The sequence below is a fragment of the Coregonus clupeaformis genome, chromosome 29 (assembly GCF_020615455.1).
Source record: "Coregonus clupeaformis isolate EN_2021a chromosome 29, ASM2061545v1, whole genome shotgun sequence".
Taxonomy (NCBI): Eukaryota; Metazoa; Chordata; class Actinopteri; order Salmoniformes; family Salmonidae; genus Coregonus; species Coregonus clupeaformis.
In genome coordinates, this window is record NC_059220.1 from 40,782,804 (window position 1) to 40,807,026 (window position 24,223).

A 24,223-nucleotide genomic window follows, 5' to 3' on the forward strand; every position below is an offset into this window, starting at 1 on the left:
TTCCAGTCACATTCTGTTAAAGGTCCTCAAAGCACACAGATCCCTGGGTCGCTCCTCTTTTCAGTTCACTGCAGGTAGCGACTGGAACGAGCTGCAAAAAACACTCAAACTGGACTGTTTTATCTCCATCTCTACATTCAAAGACTCAATCTGACACGTGGCTGCTTCGCGTGATGTATTGTTGTCTCTTCCTTTTTGCCCTTCGTGCTGCTGTGTGTGTCTAACATGTACCATGTTTGTGCTGCTGCCATGTTGTGTTGGTACCGTGTTATTGTAATGTTGTGTTGCTACCATGTTGTGTTATGTGTTGTTGCCATGTTGTGTTGTTGTCTTCGGTCTCTCTTTTTGTAGTGTTGTAAAGTCTCTCGTCATGATGTGTGTTTTGTCCTACATTTGTATTTTTAAATCCCAGCCAACATCCCCGCAGGAGGCCTTTTGCTTCTTGGTAGGCCATCATTGTAAATAACAATTAATTGACTTGCCTAGTTAAATAACGATTAAATAAATAAATAAATACAAAAGTAATAAGAAGGCCCTTTTTTTCAGAGCAATTTGAGTTGTCAATGTGCTCTCACTGTAAAAATAAAAATATATTGTTCTTAACCTCTTAAGGATCGGACACCTTTTTTCAATTTTCGCCTAAAATGACATACCTAAATCTAACTGCCTGTAGCTCAGGACCTGAAGCAAGGATATGCATATTCTTGATACCATTTGAAAGGAAACACTTTGAAGTTTGTGGAAATGTGAAATTAATGTAGGAGAATATAACACATTAGATCTGGTAAAAGATAATACAAACAAAAAAACATGCGTTTTCTATTTATTTTTTTGTTCCATCATCTTTGAAATGCAAGAGAAAGGCCACAATATAATATTGCAGTTTAGGCGCAATTTAGATTTTGGCCACTAGATGGCAGCAGTGTGTGCGCAAAGTTTCAGATTGATCCAGTGAAGCATTGCAATACTGGACTATTTTGTATCAAGTCTGCCCAAATGTGCCGAATTGGTCAATTGATACATTTTCAAGTACATAACTATATAGAACATACAAAACTGATATGGTAATACAAAATGTAAGTTTACACACTCCCTGGAATGTCATACATGATGGATCATTAGCTTATACACTAACTTTCACACATCTAGATGGCCGGGCGGGGTGGGTGTGATGCCAGAGAAAGCTGAGTTCAAACTGTAGAACCCAGTTCCTACATTTGAATATACAAATTGATTTTTATCAAACAAAACTATGATACATTTTATCTCTGGGACCCTTAGGATGACAAATCAGAGCAAGATTACTGAATGTGAGTACATTATTTACCTTCAGAGGTGAATGTATCAAACCCGTTGCCGTGATAAGTGTTTTGTTGTTGTGCACTCTCCTCAAACAATAGCATGGTATCAGTCCCCTGCAGTGGCGGCTCCTGAAAAAATTCTCAGGAGGGGCAATTTTTCTGATGATTTAGGTGACCTACACACATTTTTAAAAAGATATGTCCAGCAACAACATGAAGACAGGGGCAGCATATAAGTCAATACCAGAATCATTTATTGACTGATCTCAGGGAGTGCTCCTAATCTCAGCTTGTTACCTGTATAAAAGACACCTGTCCACAGAAGCAATCAATCAATCAGATTCCAAACTCTCCACCATGGCCAAGACCAAAGAGCTCTCCAAGGATGTCAGGGACAAAATTGGAGACCTACACAAGGCTGGAATAATAATAATAATAATAATAATATGCCATTTAGCAGACGCTTTTATCCAAAGCGACTTACAGTCATGCGTGCATACATTTTTGTGTATGGGTGGTCCCGGGGATCGAACCCACTACCTTGGCGTTACAAGCGCCGTGCTCTACCAGCTGAGCTACAGAAAGTGGATACTCATGGATGCGCATCGCAATTGTAAAATGTCAACACAATTGGAGACACCACGTCATTTTTGGAGACATGTTATTGACAGTAAACTATTGTAGATGCGACTGCTAACTAAATAAAACATTTTAGCTGGCTAGCTAATCATCTTAGCTAAATGTGGGGCAAACAATTCAGTTATTTACCGTTAATTTGAGGGATTGGGGTGAAAGAAATCGAGTTACATAGTGATACTTTACGATATACTGTATTGACAATATCGCAATATAACCATATCCACCCTGTCCAAAGTCTCTACTTGGTCTCAGTTCTCCAGTAAACTTGTGATTATCAACACTAACCTCATCGTTGTGGCGGCGGACAGCTAGCCTGTATCCCTCATCCAGTTGAGTGGCAATGTTATTTTTTCGTTCGTACCATTTTTTGGAAAATCCTCGGGTGTAGGACTTCCCCCCTTTAGTAGAAACCTGTTGAATTATTAAATTTGGTCTGGGAGGTCCTAATTGTTTCGTTGCCAATTTATCTTCATTTGTTCGCCGACAAAAAGGAAATTCTTTCAAAGACACAATCGAGTTGCACTGAAGCCTAGCCATGTTGATAGTAGTAGTGAATTGATTGACGCTGCTACCCTCTCTTTTCTTAGTTACGTTCATGTGACGAAAGCGCGTAAGTGCAAGCCCACAGACACCCATTGAGATTGTATTGAAGGCTCTGAAATTTGAAAAAAATAGATTTTACATGGGAGTCTATGACAGAAGTTCTGGGCGATTTTCAATCTGACTGAAATCGCCCCAAAAGGGGGTGGAGCCATTTGAAGCACGACTTTAGCCTGATTCGACATTTAGTGGCAGTGTGGCACTGTGGCAGATCAGACGTATAGATTACAACACTGATAACTACTGTTGCCGTGATATAATTGATTAGAAAAAAAATCCCTTCCTTTTCCCGTTTGGCAGTGCGTCGCCCATATCGCCCTATTGAACAGGCCGTCCCTGGTCCCCTGTAGCTCAGTTGGTAGAGCATGGCGCTTGCAACGCCAGGGTTGTGGGTTCGTTTCCCACGGGGGGCCAGTATGAAAATGTATGCACTCACTAACTGTAAGTCGCTCTGGATAAGAACGTCTGCTAAATGACTAAAATGTAAACATAATAGCTACTGTAAATTGGACAGTACAGTTAGATTAACAAGGATTTAAGCTTTCTGCCCATATAAGACATGTCTATGTCATATAATGTTTGCGGTTACTTACAACAGTCATGCTAATCACATTAGCGCACATTAGCTCAACCGTCCCGGTTGAATAGGGAAATAATGTCCTACTACTCTGGAGTCATAAAAACAATTAAATAAATTGATGTTATTTGGTGGGTCACGTTTCAGCTCTCGAAACAATTCAATGCGGGTTGCAGAGAAAAATCTGTCCTGATGTCGGGTGGGCTTGGAATTACCTTGAGAAGCGAGGGGAACTGCTGCCGTGCTTTGGAAGTTTGGGGAGCTGTGTCTGGAGTTATGAATGTGCTGCCCTGGGTAACCTCTGGAGTCAGCCTGATTGATTTAAAATCTCCCTCAATTCTCCATCCTTCCCCCTCCGAAAGATCCTCCTACTCTAGCGGACGGCCCTTCAGAAGATGCACAAGGGCAGTGAAAATGTGACTGATGTTAATACATTCATGGCACCCAGGCCGGGTGATGAATTCCCTTTAAAAGGAGACAGTAAAGTAGCTCAGATGGGCCCCTTTAACAGCTCTTAACATCGGGTCCTAACAGATAAGAGGATGATACGGCTGCTGCTTCATTGTAACATATGGTCCTCTCACACTGATCTAACCACTGAGAATGCTCATCATGGTTTCAGACCCAGTCACAATGTGTGAACATGGAAGCACAACTAGTGGCAGGTTTAGGAACTACACCCCTGTCAGAATACCAATCATAGCCAGTAAACAGGGCAGTCAGGTGAACAAGTTTTGGTAGTAGAACAATATTAGAGTTGATAATGTTTTAAAAAATCACATTTTTTGGTTGAGAAGCCCATTCCTTCTGGCACTTCCTCTTTACATTGCTGTGACTTTTCTTTGGGATATATTAACTGATATTCTGCCTCCCTCTCCCTGTCTCTCCGACCTTGGGTACTGTGTGCACCACTATGCCCCCCGCCCACCCCCTCTTTCTCTCTCCCCTATGCTGGGCATATGGTCAGCCATGATCCTGGCACTGAACTGGTCCCTGTGCTCCCTAGTCCTCTTCCCCCAGGGCTCCTTGTATCGCTGGCCAACACACCACACCCCTCTTCTGACCTCTATAGGTCCCAGAGAGCCTTGCCAACACTCTAAACAAAGAAACACTCCTTTCCTCTCTCTCTCCCTGCCAAGACTGAACGGTCCCTAATGAATGGTGAGAGGACCATGAATCAGAGGCTGTCCGTTTACAGATGCTCCCTGAGAGAATATAGTTAATATCACAGAGCCGGAGAGTTCACCTGTCATTGAGAGTTTCAAAAGGCAGACACACAGAGAGGGCATGGACATCACAATCCTGTTCCCATTTCCCAGTACTGCTTATTGTTCGAGTTGAAAGGATACTAAATGGATTATTGCATTGTAATGACGAGATTGCCCGGGTCAGGGAAGTAGAAATACTATACAATAGGGAGAACATTACGTTTTATGGGGCAACAGAAATGTAACAACTAAAAATAAACCATAAAAAAATATGTGAAACGAATAAGTTATCTTGCGTGCAGCTTCCTACCTCTTCTCAAACACACACCACTCAGCATCACACAGAGTCTGCATCATAAAAACAATTGTGAAGCAGTCAAACCTCTGGACACATGCAGGCAGGCACGCAACCCTGTAAGCCAGGAGGATGACCACATGGAACAAAAAACTGCTCTCAGTTTCTAGACTTGGGCGGTATACCGAGGAATTTGGAAAAAGCCACCGGAGGTTTTTAAATACCGTTAACACTGTTGAATCTACTTCCTTTAAGTTTTTGTTATACATTTGAATATTTTTTGCTACTTTTTAAGTAAACACCTGCAGTCAACTTGTGCAATACGTTAGGAGATAAAGAAGATTGCGTTCTTCATTTCACCTGTCACATAATTTTTCATTATGAAGGTTACTGGTAGTCCCCAGTTTGTTTACAAGCACACAGTGATGAGAGACCGAGACCGGAGCCTTGTGAGTCACTCACTGTTGTGCAGTACGCACCATATGATCTAGTTACAGTACAGAATTCAAGACTAAATGTTTGCCTGCTAGATATCTTATAACTATTAACAGTCAAAAAATGTGCTAAATGCTCTGCAGTTGTGCATTTGGTTTGCCAACTTAGCAGCTAGTTAGCTTCGCTTGGTAACAGCAGAAAATCCCCTCCCTGATCAAGAGCCTTGCTGTCTAATATTTGTTTTGTGCGTGCAGCAGAGTAGCATTTTTTTGTTACTAGTATACTTGTAAAGTTTAGGTCAGAGACTGTATAAAAATGTTCACAATGTGCTCATTAGCATATAGTTAGCATTCTCTATGAGATTGAACATATACTTGTTAGCATTGCTAACCTTCGGATTAGCGGGGTTCGAAAACAGAGCCCCTTCTGTTCAGTGCCAGTATTACCGAATATCCCGGTAATGCACAAGGTCGGTATGAAGGTATGACAATTTGGATACCGCCCAAGCCTATCCATTTCTACCTCTCATCTCTCACGCTAATCCAGGCAGAGAAATTATTATCCCTGCTTCCATTTAATCTGTTCAAACACAACATATAGAGACAACACTGAGGTGAGCTACCGTGGCAACAGTCCCGAGGTGAGCGGAATTGTGGGTCTGTTTTGTCCTGTCCCAGTTCCTCTGTCACATTCTCTCCATCAGCCCAGCGCTAATCAAACCTAGCACCACCCTGCTTCTTAGGCTTATACTTAGCATTTAGCTGCTATGGTTTGCCTGGATGAACAGACATGTCTTTTCAGCCCATCTCTCTTTCTTTTCACTGTCTCCATTTCGGAGATGTGCTAAACAACAGCAAAATGGTAATGGAATCATGTGGCCAAACAAGTCCACACATACCGAGGTGGGTTCTAGCAGAGAGGACACTTGAAATATAGAGCCATGACATCCACACATAATGTATAGAGGCATACATTCTCATGAATCATGGATGCTGGTCACCAGATAGTGTTTCTCTTCTGGGGATATAGGGCTGTATCCGATGGGCATAGCTTACTACAGTGTGTATCACACAGAGCAGAAACCTAGATTGGCTCTCTGAGATTAATCGGTTGCACAGTGGAGAGTCGTGTTAGATGGGGAATTAGGCTTATAGCATAGTGCTGTGGGGAATGGATCTTATTTTCTCATATTTATTTATTCTATAGATGCATGGTGATGCTTACTTTTCTGTTTCACAAATAACACAAAATGGTGTCATTTACCCTGTGGTAGAGTGAGTGTATGGCAGATGGCCATGCTGGGAGCGCACAAGCACACACATACACAAGGCTCTCAAGAGAAGACAGGCTATGTGCACAATGCCCACAAAATAAGGTGGAAACTGAGCTGCAAAATGTATGACCATATTAGAGAGACATATTTCCCTCAGATTACACACACACAAAGAATTCGAAAACAAATCCAAATATTTATAAACTCCTATATCTATTGGGTGAAATACTACAGTGTGTCATCACAGCAGCAAGATTTATGACCTGTTGCCACAAAAAAAGGGCAACCAGTGAAGAACAAACACCATTGTAAATACAACCCATATTTATGTTTACTTATTTTCCCTTTTGTACTTTAACTATTTGCACATCGTTATAACACTGTACATAGCCATAATATGACATCTGAAATGTCTCTATTCCTTTAACTTTTGTGAGTGTAATGTTTACTGATAATTTTTTATTGTTTATTTCACTTTTGTTTATTATCCATTTCACTTGCTTTGGCAATGTAAACATATGTTTCCCATGCCAATAAAGCCCTTTGAATTGAATTGAGAGAGCGACAGCGCTTTACCCTGCCCTAAAGTAGACGTGTGATATTTACAAACACACACCATCTTGGATAGAGTGGTGTTGTATGGATGACAGTAAGATCACACAGGGCCATCTGCCATGTACGGTGGGGATTGCTCATGGAGAGAGAGATGGAGGGAGGGTGAGAGAGAAAGAAAGGTGGAGGGTGGCCTTATCCTCTTCTCCACAGATTCCACAACTCCATCTGTGCGGTCTTTATAGGCCCATACATCCCTGTACAGCCACCATTTAGATCCCATTTAAAAGCCCTGCTTTAGCTATCGATTTATCTGGGCTTTACAGTCACAGTACACAGCTCCATGGGGAATACCACACACACACACAAATATCCATTTATAAATGCAGTACAACACACGCCTTTCTGATATTGTAGGCAATCCCCTTGTCCATTGTTCCTAAAGCACTGCAATGCTATATTACTAAGAAACCAAATACCACTATTCATCTGTATCAAATAATTGCATCTCAACTCACTATAATATGACCATTTCAACAGTTCTGGGAAAGTGCATGTCACAGGAAAAGTATTCAGAAGTTATTGTTTTTATTGTCATTATTTTCTTTCTCAAAGGACCACTACATCTATCTCATGACAAAAGCCTAATGACTGCCATGTCCAGCACTTTCATTATCAAAGTGGAGGGGAATAGCGCTCTCTTCAAGCAAAAGGAGGGCTATCAAGGTTTTTTTCTGGATCAAAAAGGGGCTTAGGTGGTGGGCGTGATAGGGGCGTGTCTGGGGGGGAAGGGGTGTAGAGGACCCTTATCTTGGCGGTGTAGAGAAATTTTATATTTAAGCCAATTTCCTGCAATCCAACACATTTTTCCATGGTCTAAGGCACTGCATCGCAGTGCTAACTGTGCCACTAGAGATCCTGGTTCGAATCCAGGCTCTGTCGCAGCCGGCCGCGACCGGGAGACTCATGGGCGGCGCACAATTGGCCCAGCGTCGTCCAGGGTAGGGGAGGGAATGGCCGGCAGGGATGTAGCTCAGTTGATAGAGCATGGCGTTTGTAACGCCAGGGTTGTGGGTTCGATTCCCACGGGGGGCCAGTATAAAAAAAACTGTAAGTCGCTCTGGATAAGAGCGTCTGCTAAATGACTAAAATGTAAATGTAAATGTAATGCTGCAGCAAAATTCTGTAATTCTATGCATTTTGCCATGGCTAATGCTGTGTTATTTTGCTCAAACATAACTAACTCAGTACTGCCAACTTCTTTTCTATTTTCAATTCTCCCTGACTGTCTAGCTTTTATTTTGGTGATTGTTAGTTCTCAAATATTACATTATTGAAAAATATATAGATCCATTATCTTTCCTACATAATTTAAATCTGGTTTTAGTCAATTAAGTTTACACTGAAAGCGTTTTTCCATCCCGAAAAATCTATTTAAAAGACAAACTATATACACATTGTTTGGACTTAGGCGTCCCGAACGAACGCTTTAGGCAGCCCGGCCAAGGATTTCAATGGCATAAAAATCCCTGCTAGCATTTCTGTTCCCAATAGGAAATATGAATGTTGTGGTGGAGATATGGTACACTACATATACAAAAGTATATGAACACCCCTTCAAATGAGTGGATTCGGATATTTCAGCACACCGCCATGCAATCTCCATAGACAAACATAGGCAGTATAATGGCCTTATTGAAGAGCTCAGGGAATTTCAACGTGGCACTGTCATGATGCCACCTTTCCAACAAGTCAGTTTGTCAAATTTCTGCCCTGCTAGAGCTGCCCCGGTCAACTGTAAGTGCTGTTATTGTGTAAAGGAAACATCTAGGAGCTACAACAGCTCAGCCGTGAAGTGGTAGGCCACACAAGCTCACAGAACGGGACTGCAGAGTGCTGAAGCGCGTAAAAATAGTCAGTCCTTGGTTGCAACACTCACTACCGAGTTCCAAACTGCCTCTGGAAGCAACGTCAGCACAATAACTGTTTGTCGGGAGCTTCATGAAATGGTTTTCCATGGACGAGCAGCCGCACACAAGCCTAAGATCACCACGCGCAATGCCAAGTGTCGGCTGGAGTGGTGTAAAGCTTGCCGCCATTGGACTCTGGAGCAGTGGAAACGCGTTCTCGGGAGTGATGAATCTCGCTTCACCATCTGGCAGTCTGACGGACTAATCTGGGTTTAGCGGATGCCAGGAGAACCCTACCTGCCCCAATGCATAGTGCCAACTGTAAAGTTAGGTGGAGGAGGAATTATAGTCTGGGGCTGTTTTTCATGGTTCGGGCTAGGCCCCTTAGTTCCAGTGAAAGGAAATCTTAGTGCTACAGCATACAATTACATTTTACACGATTCTGTGCTTCCAACTTTGTGGCAACAGTTTGGGGAAGGCCCTTTCCTGTTTCAGCATGACAATGCCCTTGTGCACAAAGCAAGGTCCATACAGAAATGGTCGAGATCGGTGTGGAAGAACTTGACTGGCCTGCACAGACCTCTGACCTCAACCCCATCGAACACCTTTGGCTCAGTTGGTAGAGCATGGCATTTGCAACGCCAGGGTTGTGGGTTCGATTCCAACGGGGGACCAGTATGAAAATGTATGCACTCACTAACTGTAAGTCGCTCTGGATAAGAGCGTCTGCTAAATGACTAAAATGTAAATGTAATGAATTGGAACGCCAACTGCGAGCCAGGCCTAATCGTCCAACATCAGCGCCCGACCTCACTAATACGCTTGTGGCTGAATGGAAGCAAGTCCCCGCAGCAATGTTCTAACATCTAGTGGAAAGCCTTCCCAGAAGAGTGGAGGCTGTTATAGCAGCAAAGGGGGGACCAACACCTATTAATGCCCATGATTTTGGAATGAGATGTTCGACAAGCAGGTGTCCACATATATTTGGTCATGTAGTGTATATGGTGGGAATCTAAACATTGAAGAGGGTTCTATTTCTAGGGACAAAGGCTGAGTGACATGACAATTACACACAATATCCCCTCTGCATTTAGTTTGTGTTCACATTTAAATCAGATCATTTTCAAGACCCAGTGACATGACTGGCAGTTGGCCTAGTGGTTAGAGTGTTGGGCCAGTAACCGAAAGATCACTGGTTCAAAACACCTGAGCCGACAAGGTGAAAAATATTACGACGTGCCCTTGAGCATAATTGCTTATCTAAGTCGCTCTGGATAAGAGCCTCTGCTGATTATAGGGCACTGACCTGGCTAGTGGCTAGCTACACTACATGTCCAAGTAGACACATTATAGAGCAGGGATGTATCCAGGGACGATACATGACATTGGTTAAACAATTCGTGACACACAAGGAGTAACTAAAAGTGGTTGATGATGCGTCTCGCTAGATTTTACAACATTTTGCAACAGTGCGACACAAATAGCCATCCTCCCTCCTTGGGATGAAAACATTGTTGTTGATGACAGTTGGCCTTTGTTCTATAGAGATATGATTGGTGCTCACAACCACAAAGCAATCAGACGGCCGCCGTATAGCTATGAGCTCTCCTCATTTGGGAGTGTATGGCAGGCAGCATACTCTCTGAATGACAATTATGTGGGAACAAAAGGCACATTGGGAGACAAAAGCAAGGTTTAGAGCGAATGGGCTTGCCTCATGCCGCAGTAAGTGTTCTGACTAAGTGGCGTTCAGAAAGGGATGATACAAGGTAATTATCTAGAAGAATGGATGGATGGGGGAAACGGTCTCAGGTTGGCTGTCTGTCGGTCCCCACTCAGCATCGCAGAAAGAGCATCTGAACTATTAGACACATCTCTGTCTCCTAGTTCTCCCTTTCACACAGAGAAGACCGTGACATAGGGACAGACAAAAGACAAAGATAAGGACACATACACAAACACAGATAGATTCATCCACCCCCAAGCCCCTTCTCCCACTCACCTCTCTGATCTTGTCTCGTTTTTCCTTGACGTCGGGATCCCCGGAGTCTCCATCATTGACCCCCACCACCTTGGGCATGGGGACAGGGGGTAGGGGCTTGGGCACCTCCTTCTTCTTCTTCAGGTCCTCCACCACCTTGCTCTTTTCCGTCTGGATCTCAGCCCGCAGCTCGTCCCGGGACTTCCTCAGCTTCTCCTTGGCCTCCTGCAGCGCACGCTCGTGGTCCGCACGGATCTTATCCCGCAGGCTCTCCTCCTCCTCCCTAAAGGGGCACAACAGGAAGTCAGCACCCAGGTTACAACACAACCAGGAAGTCAGCACACGGTTACAACATAACCAGAAAGTGAATAACCTCAGACAGGCACCTAACAGGTACAGAAGGAAGTGGGCACCAAACAGTAAGATTCAAACATTAACAAAGTAAGTAAAGATTTAGGCTACATGGTCAAGGCTTATGATATATTCCCTGGAGCGATGTACTGTAGAAAAGCAAACACACAAAAGGATCAAAAGGAGACATTTTATTATCAACACTTTGCCTGCAAGGCCTACTTCAAGACAAAGAAGCAGCTGCAACCGAGACAAATGTTCCTCTTTCAATCCTGTTCTCTTGCTGTTCTATAATATACCATTGTTGGAGACTATAAAACACATCTACTGATACTCCAGTTCTCAACAGGGACGTTCTACAGCGGTTCGGAAAGTATTCAAACATTTTTCCACATTTTGTTACGTTTCAGCCATATTCTAAAATAGATACAATTATTAGAAATTTTGCAAATTTATAAAACATTTAATAACAGAAATACCTTATTTAGATAACTATTCATACCCTTTGCTATGACACTCGAAATTGAGCTCAGGTGCATCCTGTTTCCATTGCTCATTCTTGAGATGTTTCTCCAACTTCATTGGAGTCCATCTGTGGTAATTTCAATTGATTGGACATGATTTGGAAAAACACACCTGTCTATATAAGGTCCCACAGTTGACAGTGCATGTCAGAGCAAAACCCAAGCCATGAGGTCAAGGAATTTTCCGTAGAGCTCCGAGACAGGATTGTGTCGAGACAGATCTGGGGAAGGGTACCAAAAAATGTCTGCAGCATTGAAGGTCTCAAAGAACAATGGCCTCCATCATTCTTAAATGGAAGAAGTTTAGAACCACCAAGATTCTTCCTAGAGCTGGCCGCCCGGCCAAATTGAGCAATCGGGGGAGAAGGGCCTTGGTCAGGGAAGTGACCAAGAATCCGATGGTCACTCTGACAGAGCTCCAGATCTCCTCTTTGGAGATGGGAGAACCTTCCAGAAGGACAACCATCTCTGCAGCACTCCACCAATCAGGCCTTTATTGTAGAGTGGCCAGACGGAAGCCACTCCTCAGTAAAAGGCACATGACAGCCCGCTTGGAGTTTGCCAAAAACTCTAAAGGACTCTCAGACCATGAGAAATAAGATTCTCTGGTCTGATGAAACCAAGATTGAACTCTTTGGCCTGAATGCCAAGCATCACGTCTGGAGGAAACCTGGCACCATCCCTACGGTGAAGCATGGTGGTGGCAGCATCATGCTGTGGGGATGTTTTTCTGCGGCAGGGACCGGGAGACTAGTCAGGATCAAGGGAAAATATGAACAGAGCAAAGTACAGAGAGATCCTTGATGAAAACCTGCTCTAGAGCGCTCAGGATCTCAGACTGGGGCGAAGGTTCACCTTCCAACAGGACAATGACCCTAAGCACACAGCCAAGAAAACGCAGGAGTGGCTTCGGGACAAGTCTGAATCTCCTTGAGTGGCCCAGCCAGAGCCCGGACTTGAACCCGATCAAACATCTCTGGAGAGACCTGAAAATAGCTGTACAGCGACGCTCCCCATACAACCTGAAAGAGCTTGAGAGGATCTGCAGATAAGATCTGCAGAGAAGAATGGGAGAAACTCCCCAAATACAGGTGTGCCAAGCTTGTAGCGTCATACCCAAGAAGACTCAAGGCTGTAATCGCTGCCAAAAGTGCTTCAACAAAGTACTGAGTAAAGGGTCTGAATAGTTATGTAAATGTGATATCTGTTTTAAAGAAATTATACATTAGCAAAAATTTATAAAAACCTGTTTTAGCTTTGTCATTAATAATATAATAATAATAATAATATGCCATTTAGCAGACGCTTTTATCCAAAGCGACGTACAGTCATGTGTGCATACATTTTTACATATGGGTGGTCCCGGGGATCGAACCCACTACCCTGGCGTTACAAGCGCCATGCTCTACCAATTGAGCTACAGAGGACCACATTATGGGATATTGTGTGTAGATTTATGAGGGGAAAAAACTATTTCATCCATTTTATAATAAGGCTGTGGAAAAAGTCAAGGGGTCTGAATACTTTCCGAATGCACTGTATATTAATTCTCAAATCAAAAGTGGTGCAGTCAGAAAGTGATTGAAATCATATAGAATGACCCAACAACAAGAGGTAGGAGACCGCTTTCTAAAACAAAAGATTAAAGAGATGTGAAACATTGTCGTTCCACTCTGTGCGAGGGGACAAGATGTCTAATGTGTGTGTGTGGACTCAGCTGTAGGGGCCCTGGAGACGCAGGCTGAGAACCTGAGGGCTGAACCCTGACTGAGAGCAGGGGACGTGTGAGAGAGAGAGGGAGAGAACAGAACCCTAAAAGCCATCCGTGAGTCAGTGTGCATTTTAGCAGCTGCAATACACAGTACAACCTGACCCCACGGCAGGCAGGCGGGGGGGGAGAGAGCGAGAGAGAATAACAGGCCCAGGGGTACAGTGAAAAAAGTATAAAAAGGACAGGGGAAACAGAAAAGGGGATCGAGAGAGATTACAGAGAGCTAAAAAAAAAAAGGGTCAGGTGGATACTGTGACGACATCTGCCATTACGGCTCACTTCACCCAAGATGAGCCCTTAGGCCGGCAGAGAATAGACAGCTGCACAAAGAAGAGCTAAAGGAAAGGATGGGAGAGGAGAATGAAAGAGACCATGTGGGGAAGGGGGGTCAGGGATCACCTACTGTAGCACAGACATGAGGCATTTCACCGCAGCCACTAACTCACCAAGACGGACAGGCATTTTATACTAATTACCCTTCTTTAAGAGTAAACTGGCTCCCAGCATAGACACAGTGAACGTCTGTTGTATTTCATAACCATACGGTTCCCTAATGTGAGCCTCTCCACTCTCCAGGACCAAAATAACAGCTCCACACTACTTACATAATGCAGGCCTAAAAACATTCATACATATTCATGTCGATGTGTGTGTCTATCTGCAGACTTTAATTGATAGGAAATGTGTTGACACTGTGATGAGGTGTGTGTGTGTGTTTAGAACGGACTCAGTCCAGATAAAGACGCACTGTACTGGCAGTTCTAACCCACTGGAGGGCTGGGGTCCTATGCATTTATGAGTATGTCCTCGCAAACATGCATTCACATATGATATTTATGTGATATAAGTGTTCGCTGACTGACTATTGCGGTCATGAGGGTTTACGTTAGGACAATGTGGCCATGGACAACATGACCGAGAATATATTCATTTACCGGCCATTTGAGAAACTTACCAGACCCATATGCATTGGGTTTGTAACCCATTAGGGTGTTCACCTACAGTGCTCAGAATGACAGAAATCACATTTAGATTATGGTAATTCATCTTAACAGAACATGTAGTGAAGTAGCCAATAACATTTAATTTTCAAACATTTGCCAAAATGCAATTCGTGGGAAAACACCATTCTAAATAGCGCACCTGATGAGAAGGGTTCCATATGTGACAGAGATGAAAATCTCCATTCGAAACTTAGAGGTGGAATCTAAAGACGCAACAACTAGGATAACATGCTAATATGACTAGGTTTGTGCTTTTGGCTTCTGGACAACGAAAGAAAGTTGATAAGAAAACCAATAGAACAGGACAGAAATGCTGGTTTCAATGGCATATGAGGAAGTCTTTATAAAATAATTGCATCCATGTTTCTATGGTCGGATTTTACCTAGGCTACGTACATGTAAAATTAAGTATGTTTTCAAAATGCATACTGCCTTCAGCTCACATTGCAAAGTGGTGGGTGACTTTAATGGCGAAAGAGAGGCGGGCTTCAATTACCAGGTGAGAAATAAAATAAATAAAAACAGTAGCTCTTTTTAAATCGTGGCCATCAAAATAGTTAACACGCGATTTGTTAGAATTGTTGCGCAATGACTGAGCTTATAAAAGCAGGTTTCACTCCAGCAGCAACGAGTTGAGGAGCAGCAGCAGCAGCAGCTCTATTGCCTTCTGACAAGTGATATTCCGCTCAAAATATGCTCTGCACATGTGATAAGACAAATGATGACTAACTAAAAAAAATACACACGCACCAATTTAATTCCACTAAATTTAGCAACTCAACTTAAAAACCGATAAGCATGATGGTCTCATATTTCCATCGACTGATATTTCCATCAATGAATAAAAAGCATTATTTTGCAATGGTATTGTTTTTTCTCCCGGTCAATTTGGCCGGCAACAATTTGATTAAATCAGCTTTTCAGTTTTACCTGCAAAGGGAAACCCTGTGCGTGTGTGTGTGGCACGGCAGGCAGCGTGAAATGAGAGGGTGTTTTCAGCCCCCACAGTGCTCTAATGGCTTCCGAGGTGGACCTGTGAGAGGGAAAGGCCAGGATGACGACAGGAAACATTACTACACGGCACCAGGCCTAATGGGCACACAAATACTTGTGGTAATGGATTCACCCATTAATCTGCCTGAACCTAGCCTTTTCTTGTGCTCACTCCCTCTCCCTCTCTCTCATCACTCGCTCTCTCCTCCTCGGAGCCATTGTGAGTCGCTCTAGCGTCACAGTGATTTCATGCGAGGCTCATAATGTCAAACACTCAATTAAGAGCATGTCAACATCTGCCTGACTCAATTATCTTGACAAAGACGTGAGCCCAGGCCCGAGCAATCAAGCACCCTGCCTAACTTTCCTGTTTCCTTCATCAGACCAGAGCAAACGAATCCACCTTACTGATTTAATGCCTCCAGTCATAATCATGTCCTGCTTTCATTAGCCTCTTCCAAAGGCATTTCATCATATTTTTTTACAATTATTCCTGCACAATGACATAATGTACAATTGAACATTAATTCATCCTACAGGAATTTTTGCATTTTTTATTTGCCCATTCAGCCACTTTTAACCTCACCCCAATTTCCCATATACCCTCTCCCCCACAACCCCACCCTCCCTCCCATCTCTTTCCTACGGATGGAAAAAGAGAGAACAAATCATACCAAGCAAGTCATGAACATAAATAATAACACAAGAAACCAAGCAAAAACAAACAAAACAAATAATTATAATAAAATAGAAGTACAATTATTCAAACATTGGTATTAAATAGGTTATTGAAGTACACTTATTGGTCTACATTTAGCGGTACATTTCAATTAATTTCGGGTTCAAGTCCGAGCTCTGGCTGTGCCACTCACGGACATTCAGAGACTTGTCCCGAAGCCACTCCTGCGTTGTCTTGGCTATGTGCTTAGGGTCGTTGTCCTGTTCGAAGGTGAACCTTCGCCCCAGTCTGAGGTCCTGAGCGCTGTGGAGCAGGTTTTCATCAAGGATCTCTCTGTACTTTGCTCTGTTCATCTTTCCCTTGATCCTGACTAGTCTCCCGGTCCCTGCCGCAGAAAAACATCCCCACAGTATGATGCTGCCACCACCATGCTTCACCATAGGGATGGTGCCAGGTTTCCTCCAGACATGACGCATGGCATTCAGGGCAAAGAGTTCAATCTTGGTTTCATCAGACCAGAGAATCTTCTTTCTCATGGTCTGAGAGTCCTTTAGGTGCCTTTTGGCAAACTCCAAGCGAGCTGTCATGTGCCTTTTACTGAGGAGTGGCTTCCGTCGGGTCTTGGTGGTTCTAAACTTCTTCCATTTAAGAATGATGGAGGCCATTGTTCTTGGAGACCTTCAATGCTGCAGACATGTTTTGGTACCCTTCCCCAGATCTGTGGCTCAACATAATCCTGTCTCTTTCCTAATAATTCCTTCGACCTCATGGCTTGGTTTTTGTTCTGACATGCACTGTCAACTGTGGGAACTTATATAGACAGGTGTATGCCTTTCTAAATCATGTCCAATCAATTGAATTTACCACAGGTGGACTCCAATCAAGTTGTAGAAACATCTCAAGAATGATCAATGGAAACAGGATGCACCTGAGCTCAATTTTGAGTCTCATAGCAAATGGTCTGAATACTTACACCACCAATCAAAAGTTTGGACACACCTACTCATTCAAGGGTTTTTCTTTATTTTTTACATTGAAGAATAATAGTGAAGATATCAAAACTATGAAATAACACATATGGAATCATGTAGTAACCAAAAAAGGTGTTAAACAAATCAAAATATATTTTATATGTGAGATTCGTCAAATAGCCACCCTTTGCACACTCAAAGGATGGACAAATATTATTTATCTTTCGTTTTAATATGTTAAAATTATGTATACAGCATCTTATGTACATACATGGACATTTTAAAGGGCCATATTTTTTCAAATAAAACAATGGCCAGTTTGGGTCGCAGTTGCACTTAACAACAAAAATAACAAAAATGCTATGATTGGCCCACGAATTCATTGTGTTTTTGTAATTCCAGGGAGTAGGGCTGTGGCGTTCACGAAATTTCGTCAGCCGGTGATAGTCAAGCAAATAACTGTTGGTCTCATGGTAATTGACCGTTAATTAACATAAACACATTTAGCATCTCCTGGCTTCCACACCTAGCCTACAAGCCACTGATGCAGACCTTTGGAACATCTACATTCAAAAAAGTATAATAAATAATTATAATATAGCCTACACCTTTACAATACATTTTACATTTTAAATCCATTATTTATTTTTGGACAGGTCTAAAGAAGCATGATATGAAGAAAAAGTAGTCTATTTCAGAAGAACAGAATAGCATACTCTGAGTTGTCCTTATGTTAGGTCCTGATCTGACTATGCCAAATGGCTGTAGGCTACACTAGTTTATTTAGCAGACAAGATTTGCTTAGAATTCCGTGGGATTATTTTATAGTATGAAGAACACAATTGAACAAAACTGAATAAAATACAAAGGATATTTTCTCCAAACGATTTGAGGGAGCGCGCACATGCGGCTATTCTGTGTTGAGCGGTTAACAAATAAATAGGTATTCATATATGCTTAATTTAGAGTTATTAGTGTAACTTCAGTTGTTCTACAAACGTTGGGCTATATGTTTTGATTTTTTATATATTGCAAGGCTGCATGATGCGACTAATGATGATTAGAAAAAGTGGTTTGAAAAGGCATGAGCTCTGCTTTGTTATTTGCGCAGGCTGTACACACTTCATCAGTCTCTCATTCACAATTTGACAAGCACTTGATAATGCATCGAATTTCACGGCGGCAGCCCCTTTGTGTGGCCATAATGCACCCTAAAAAAATCCATGCCTTTTGCAGCCAGTGGCCATTGTGCCCTTCTCCCTCAGTGCTGCACGCTCGGAAGCAGCTCTCACTCACATGGCTCTCCATCACGTGATCGGGTCTTTCTCACAGGCTATAAGTGAAGGTCGACACGTCCTTATCCAATTCCGAGGTCCATATTGAAGATATTGGAAGAACTGTCCACATTTACTTTTCGTCAACCAACAAGATTAGCAGGCCTAACGAACAGCAAAAGCACTAGCGTATGTCTATCTACTATCCCCCCTAGTACAAAAGATGACCTATTCGATTCTATGCAATAAATAAATATTCCAAACATAGTCTGGGACAGTAGTGGGATGCGACAGATCCCAAATTAATACAACTACTAGCATCAAAAAACCTTTTTTTATGCAATGTGGCTGACGCAACAGATCAGAGCGTTTAGCTTAAAATGTTGATAAACTATTAGGCTATTTCTTCACATTATAAGCGCAGCAATGCGCACATGGCAGTAGGCTATAAGCACGTATGTTCCATTAGCGGGAAAACCCCATAATCAAAAGCGGATTAATGTGCTTAATTTTAAGAAGTTATTTGGCCACTTTAGTTGTGATACAAACCTTATCAAAACATATAGGCCTATGGGCTAGGCTACATGAGATGTGTGACTATGATTCGAAAAAGTCGCAAAAAAAAGGATTTGTTTCTTATGCTGGGCATCATTTACAAGTGATAATATATAATTCACAAGTGATAGGCTAATATTGTCACCCATCAGACTATTCTTGATTTCATCTTGTCTTTACATATACTAAATAATATATGTGTGAAATTTGTTTTGATTTAGAATGGACCATTATCATGCAACTGTATCGAAACAGGGGCAGCGGGAAAGAATACATGTCATCTATGCACTTAAATAGCGAATGGAGTCTTTCTTGGTAAGTCTCTAAGAGCTTTGCACACCTGGATTGTACAATATTTTTAAAAGATTTAAGTAAAAACTATTACTATGCCACTCAGGAACATTCAATGTCGTCTTGGTAAGCAACTCCATTGTATATTTGGCCTTGTGTTTTAGCTTATTGACTTGATGGAAGGTGAATTCGTCTCCCAGTGTCTGTTGGAAACAGACTGAAGCAGGTTTTCCTATAGGATTTTACCTGTGCTAAGCTCTATTCCATTTATTTTTATCCTAAAAAAACTCCCTTGTCCTTGCTGATGACAAGCATACCCATAACATGATGCAGCCACCACCATGCTTGAAAATGTGAAGAGTGGTACTCAGTGATGTGTTGGCCCCAAACATAGAGCTAATTTCATTGCCACATTTTCTGCAGTTTTAGTTTAGTGCCTTATTGCAAACAGGATGCATGTTTTGGAATATAACGTTGCGGATAAAGTTCAGAATGACAATTTTAATGTGTACAACATCTAAAGACCTGAATCACTTTACTGAGAGCTTTGCTGTTTCTAAAATGACATTTGTTCATGTTTTTTTACTAAGTTTCTCAAAAACCTGAAATCACAAAAAAGGTGTCTGGACCCTTCGATAACATGCCATTTACATAAAAACTTGAGATTTTTTTGTAAAAAATAAAAAACGTATCCTTTAACTATTGAAACACTGACTGGCATAATGGAGGCAGTGTAGCCATGGTTACGCTAGAACATTTGCAGCAGGTCTACGAGAGTCTGTCAAGTCTGCACCACAATGTAATTACCTAATTGTCTAATAATGCTGGGGAAATGAGAGGGCAGTGTCTTTCAAACTATGTCTAGCCTATTGGCTGATATAGACCAATAATATCAGTAGCCTAATATAAATGGGCCACGTGAGAATCTCTTGTATTTTGTAACTATTTCTTAGGCAATTTTTGCAATTTTTATTATTGTCTAGAACATATCCATCCGTCTATATTGTCATGATAAAGTATAATGGACCAAATTATTCAACTCATTCCTTCATATTACCATCAGGCAACGCGATTGTCTCCTCTCCCTCCTCGACCTGGCATGTGTCTGTGGGAAACAGCTAGCTAGCTACATCACATGCAGGGCCGGTTCCAGGCATAAGCGACCGATAGGGGGCCCCGATAAAATAAAAATAAAATGTTTTTGGAACTCAGTCGGGATCTCAACTTACTATTGAGAGTAAGAATAGCAGAATACACCATGTGCAATTTTGAAATTTGGTTGTGCACAAGCAGTTTTTCTCATCAGTCACTGACAGTCACTCAATTAGCCATATCAGTGAACATGTTTTAGATTGGCAAAATAGTCTAGCCACCTATCTAAACTTGTAGTAATTATAGTCGAATACCGACCGGGCTCGCGCCCAGGGGCCCTGACCTCCAGGGGGGCCCAATTGATTTTGTTAGTCATTCTCACTCAGATATCATATTAACTTGGCTTAAGTCATTACAAAATCTGAAGAATTGCAGGAAATTGGTTTCAAAACAGACAACATTTCTCTCCACCCCCTGGCAAAATGTGTAGAATTACAGAAAACTTGCTTTAAAAATGCAGCAGTTATTATCTCAATATCAAATAATTTCTGGGAAACCATTAAGTACCTTACTGTCAATGTTTTCAATTAAAATAGTCAAAAACAAACAAAAATAGCTTCTTAGCAGAGAGCAATTTCTCAAGCAAGAATTTCACTAGGACTGTCTTAGAGTGGTCTGAGTGGGGAGGGGAAAACTGAAAATTAGCTGTTATTGGCAGATAAGAAAGAGGGTTCCGAAACTTTTGGTCTATTAACTAATTTACCACATGGTGATGTCACCATGGAATGTCAAAACTCCATCCCACCAAAACAGGCAGAAATTTCTGTTGGTCTTTTCAAATAGCTGTTACACTATAAGGGCATTATCATCATGTTCACAATTTCACAATATTATTCCAACCTCCGTGTGGAAATATGTATATAAGACAAACAAATCACGTTTTTGACTGCACTGTTTTTTCCTATGCACCATGGCAAAATGTGTAGAATTGCAGAAAATGAACTTTAAAATCTCTCTCCACCTTCAAGAGGGGGGCCAATTAAATGTTTTGCCACGAGGTGGGGGGCCCCCCAACCAAATCTTGCTTAGGGCCTCCAAAAGGCCAGAGCCGGCCGTGTTCGCATGCTGATATTGATTTTGGTATTATTGTGTGTAGCTACGTTTACTAGATAGCTACCTAGCTAGTCAGCCAGCCCAGAGAGAAAGCATTGCATTGTGGGTTTTGTAGTCGACTTGAGCTGCAACAGATTTCCAAAACGATTTTCAGATGTTCGTACCAACCTTATTATAAAAAAATTAAAAATGTCTTCACAAAAAATAGTTCTCACAGTGTTAACAATGTGAATCATAGGAATTAGTGGTTTTGGGTGGATTATTCCTTTAAGAATGCTGTGGACAAAACAGTATCTAACATAAGTGTGTCCCTGACTCCATACCTTTGTGCCAAGTAGTTTGTGTCCCCAATCCCCACATCCGTAAACCTGGCACACGCACACACAAACACACACCCCAGCATCCCTAATAACTGACCCTCTCCTACTTTCTGCCATCATCCCACAGCTCTCCGTTTGGTCGAGTTCCATCCTTCCATCTGTGTGGGTCCTGATGACATCAGTCCAGATAGACAGTGGGTTTGGAGTTACTCATCTCCAGACCTGGACCAGGCATATGCTCTTTAAACGAGGATTAGGGAGGAATGGGTAAGCCTTCGCTTTTTTCCCCCTCAATGTTCCTCCTGACTATTTACAAGGTAGCGGAAAGGGAATTAACAGGGCTTTAAGGCGCAGCAGCATGCTGGGTTAGCTAGCTAGCTAGCGTTGACAGCACCAGCAAGCAACACAGAGAGAGAGGGGGAGGTACAGAGAGTGTGTGAGTGAAAGAGGATTTTCAAATGTAGAGATGCTGTTTTGGGGGTTGACGTGAATAATGTAATGCCATGAAACACTTCCCCTGCACACAGGTGTGTCTCACCCATGGAAATTACTTCATCCATTGCACTTCCGCTCCATAGAATGAATTACATCTGGCGGCTCGGAGGATATGATGGCTGATTCACAGCATATTTTCCTCTCTCATTGCGCCGGGGTCTTCACAGTGCAGCCATCTTCGCTGGTTTAGGATCCTGTTTATTTTGAGAATCAGTTATTTGCTCTGGAAATCACGCCCGCGCTCCGACCATTTGGAATCGTTTTCCTCTTTTTGCTTTGTCATTATGGGGTATTGTGTTTAGATTGATGAGGAGAAAAAAACATTTAAATCGATATAACATTACAAAATATGTAAAAAGTTAAGGGGTCTGAATACTTTCCGAATGCACTGTATACCAGCCTCCACTCTTCTGGGAAAGCTTTCCACTAGATGTTGGAACATTGCTGCAGGGACTTGCTTCCATTCAGCCACAAGAGCATTAGTGAGGTCAGGGACTGATGTTGGGCGATTAGGCCTGGCTTCCAATTCATCACGAAGGTGTTCGATGGGGTTGAGGTCAGTGCTCTGTGCAGGCCAGTCAAGTTCTTCCACACCAATCTCGACAAACCATTTCTATATGGACCTCTCTTTGTGCACGGGAGCATTGTCATGCTGAAACAGGAAAGGGCCTTTCTCAAACTGTTGCCACAACTTTGGAAGCACAGAATCATCTAGAATGGCATTGTATGCTGTAGCACTAAGATTTCCCTTCACTGGAACTAAGGGGCCTAGCCTGAACCATGAAAAACAGCCCCAGTCTATAATTCCTCCTCCACCAAACTTTACAGTTGGCACAATGCATTCGGGCAGGTAGTGTTCTCCTGGCATTCGCCAAACCCAGATTCGTCGGTCAGTCTGCCAGATGGTGAAGCGTGATTCATCACTCCATAGAACGCGTTTCTACCGTTTGAGTCCAATGGCGGAGAGCTTTACACCACTCCAGCAGACGCTTGGCATTGCGCATGGTGATTTTAGGCTTGTGTGTCGCTGCTCGGCCACGGAAACCCATTTCGTGAAGCTCCCGACGAACAGTAGCAGTGTCACTGCTTCCAGAGGCAGTTTGGAAGTCGGTAGTGAGTGTTGCAACCAAGGACAGATTATTCTTACGCGCTACGCGCTTCAGCACTCGGCAGTCCCGTTCTGTGAGATTGTGTGGCCTACCACTTCGCGGCTGAGCCGCTGTTGCTCCTAGACGTTTCCACTTCACAATAACAGCACTTACAGTTGACCGTTGCAGGTCTAGGAGGGCAGATATTTGACAAACTGACATGTTGGAAATGTGGCATCCTATGACTGTGAAATGTTGAAGGTCACAGCTCTTTAGTAAGGACATTCTACTGCCAATGTTTGTCTATGGAGATTGCATGGCGGTGTGCTCGATTTTATACACCTGTCAGCAACGGGTGTGGCTGAAATAGCCAAATCCACTAATTTGAAGGGATGTCCACATACACTATATATACACAAAAGTATCTCAGTTTGAACTAATTTTCTGAATTGACAGGAGTGTAGACTCCAGCTCCTTTCAAATCAAATGTTATTGGTCACATAAACGTGTTTAGCAGATGTTATTGCGGGTGTTGCGAAATGCTTGTGCTCCGACAGTGCAGTAATATCTAACAAGTAATATCTAACAATTTCACAACATTTACCCAATACACACAAATCTAAGTAAAGCAATGGAATATATAAATAAATATATGGACGAGCAATGTCAGAGCAGCATAGACTAAGATACAGTAGAATATTATAGAATACAGTATATACATTTGAGATGAGTAATGCAAGATGTGTAAACATTATTAAAGTGACTAGTTTTCCATTTATTAAAGTGGCCAGTGATTTCTAATCTATGTATATAGGCAGCAGCCTCTAATGTGCTAGTGAAGGCTATTTAACAGTCTGATGGCCTTGAGATTGAAAAACAGCTTCTGTCTCTTTCGGTTGGATGGCAGTGATGCCACCCGGCAAAAGCTAAA

The 24,223-nt window shown here is 42.4% G+C and overlaps 1 protein-coding gene across 1 annotated transcript in view; it reads right to left on the minus strand.

Annotated features, from left to right (window-relative positions):
- LOC121571678 (mannosyl-oligosaccharide 1,2-alpha-mannosidase IB-like) overlaps positions 1 to 24,223 on the minus strand; it is a 114,442-nt gene that overhangs the window by 78,415 nt on the left and 11,804 nt on the right. Inside the window, exon 4 of the mRNA XM_041883281.2 lies at positions 10,793 to 11,054. Within this exon, the coding sequence (XP_041739215.1) occupies positions 10,793 to 11,054 (262 nt within the window). The remainder of the gene's footprint in view (positions 1 to 10,792; positions 11,055 to 24,223) is intronic.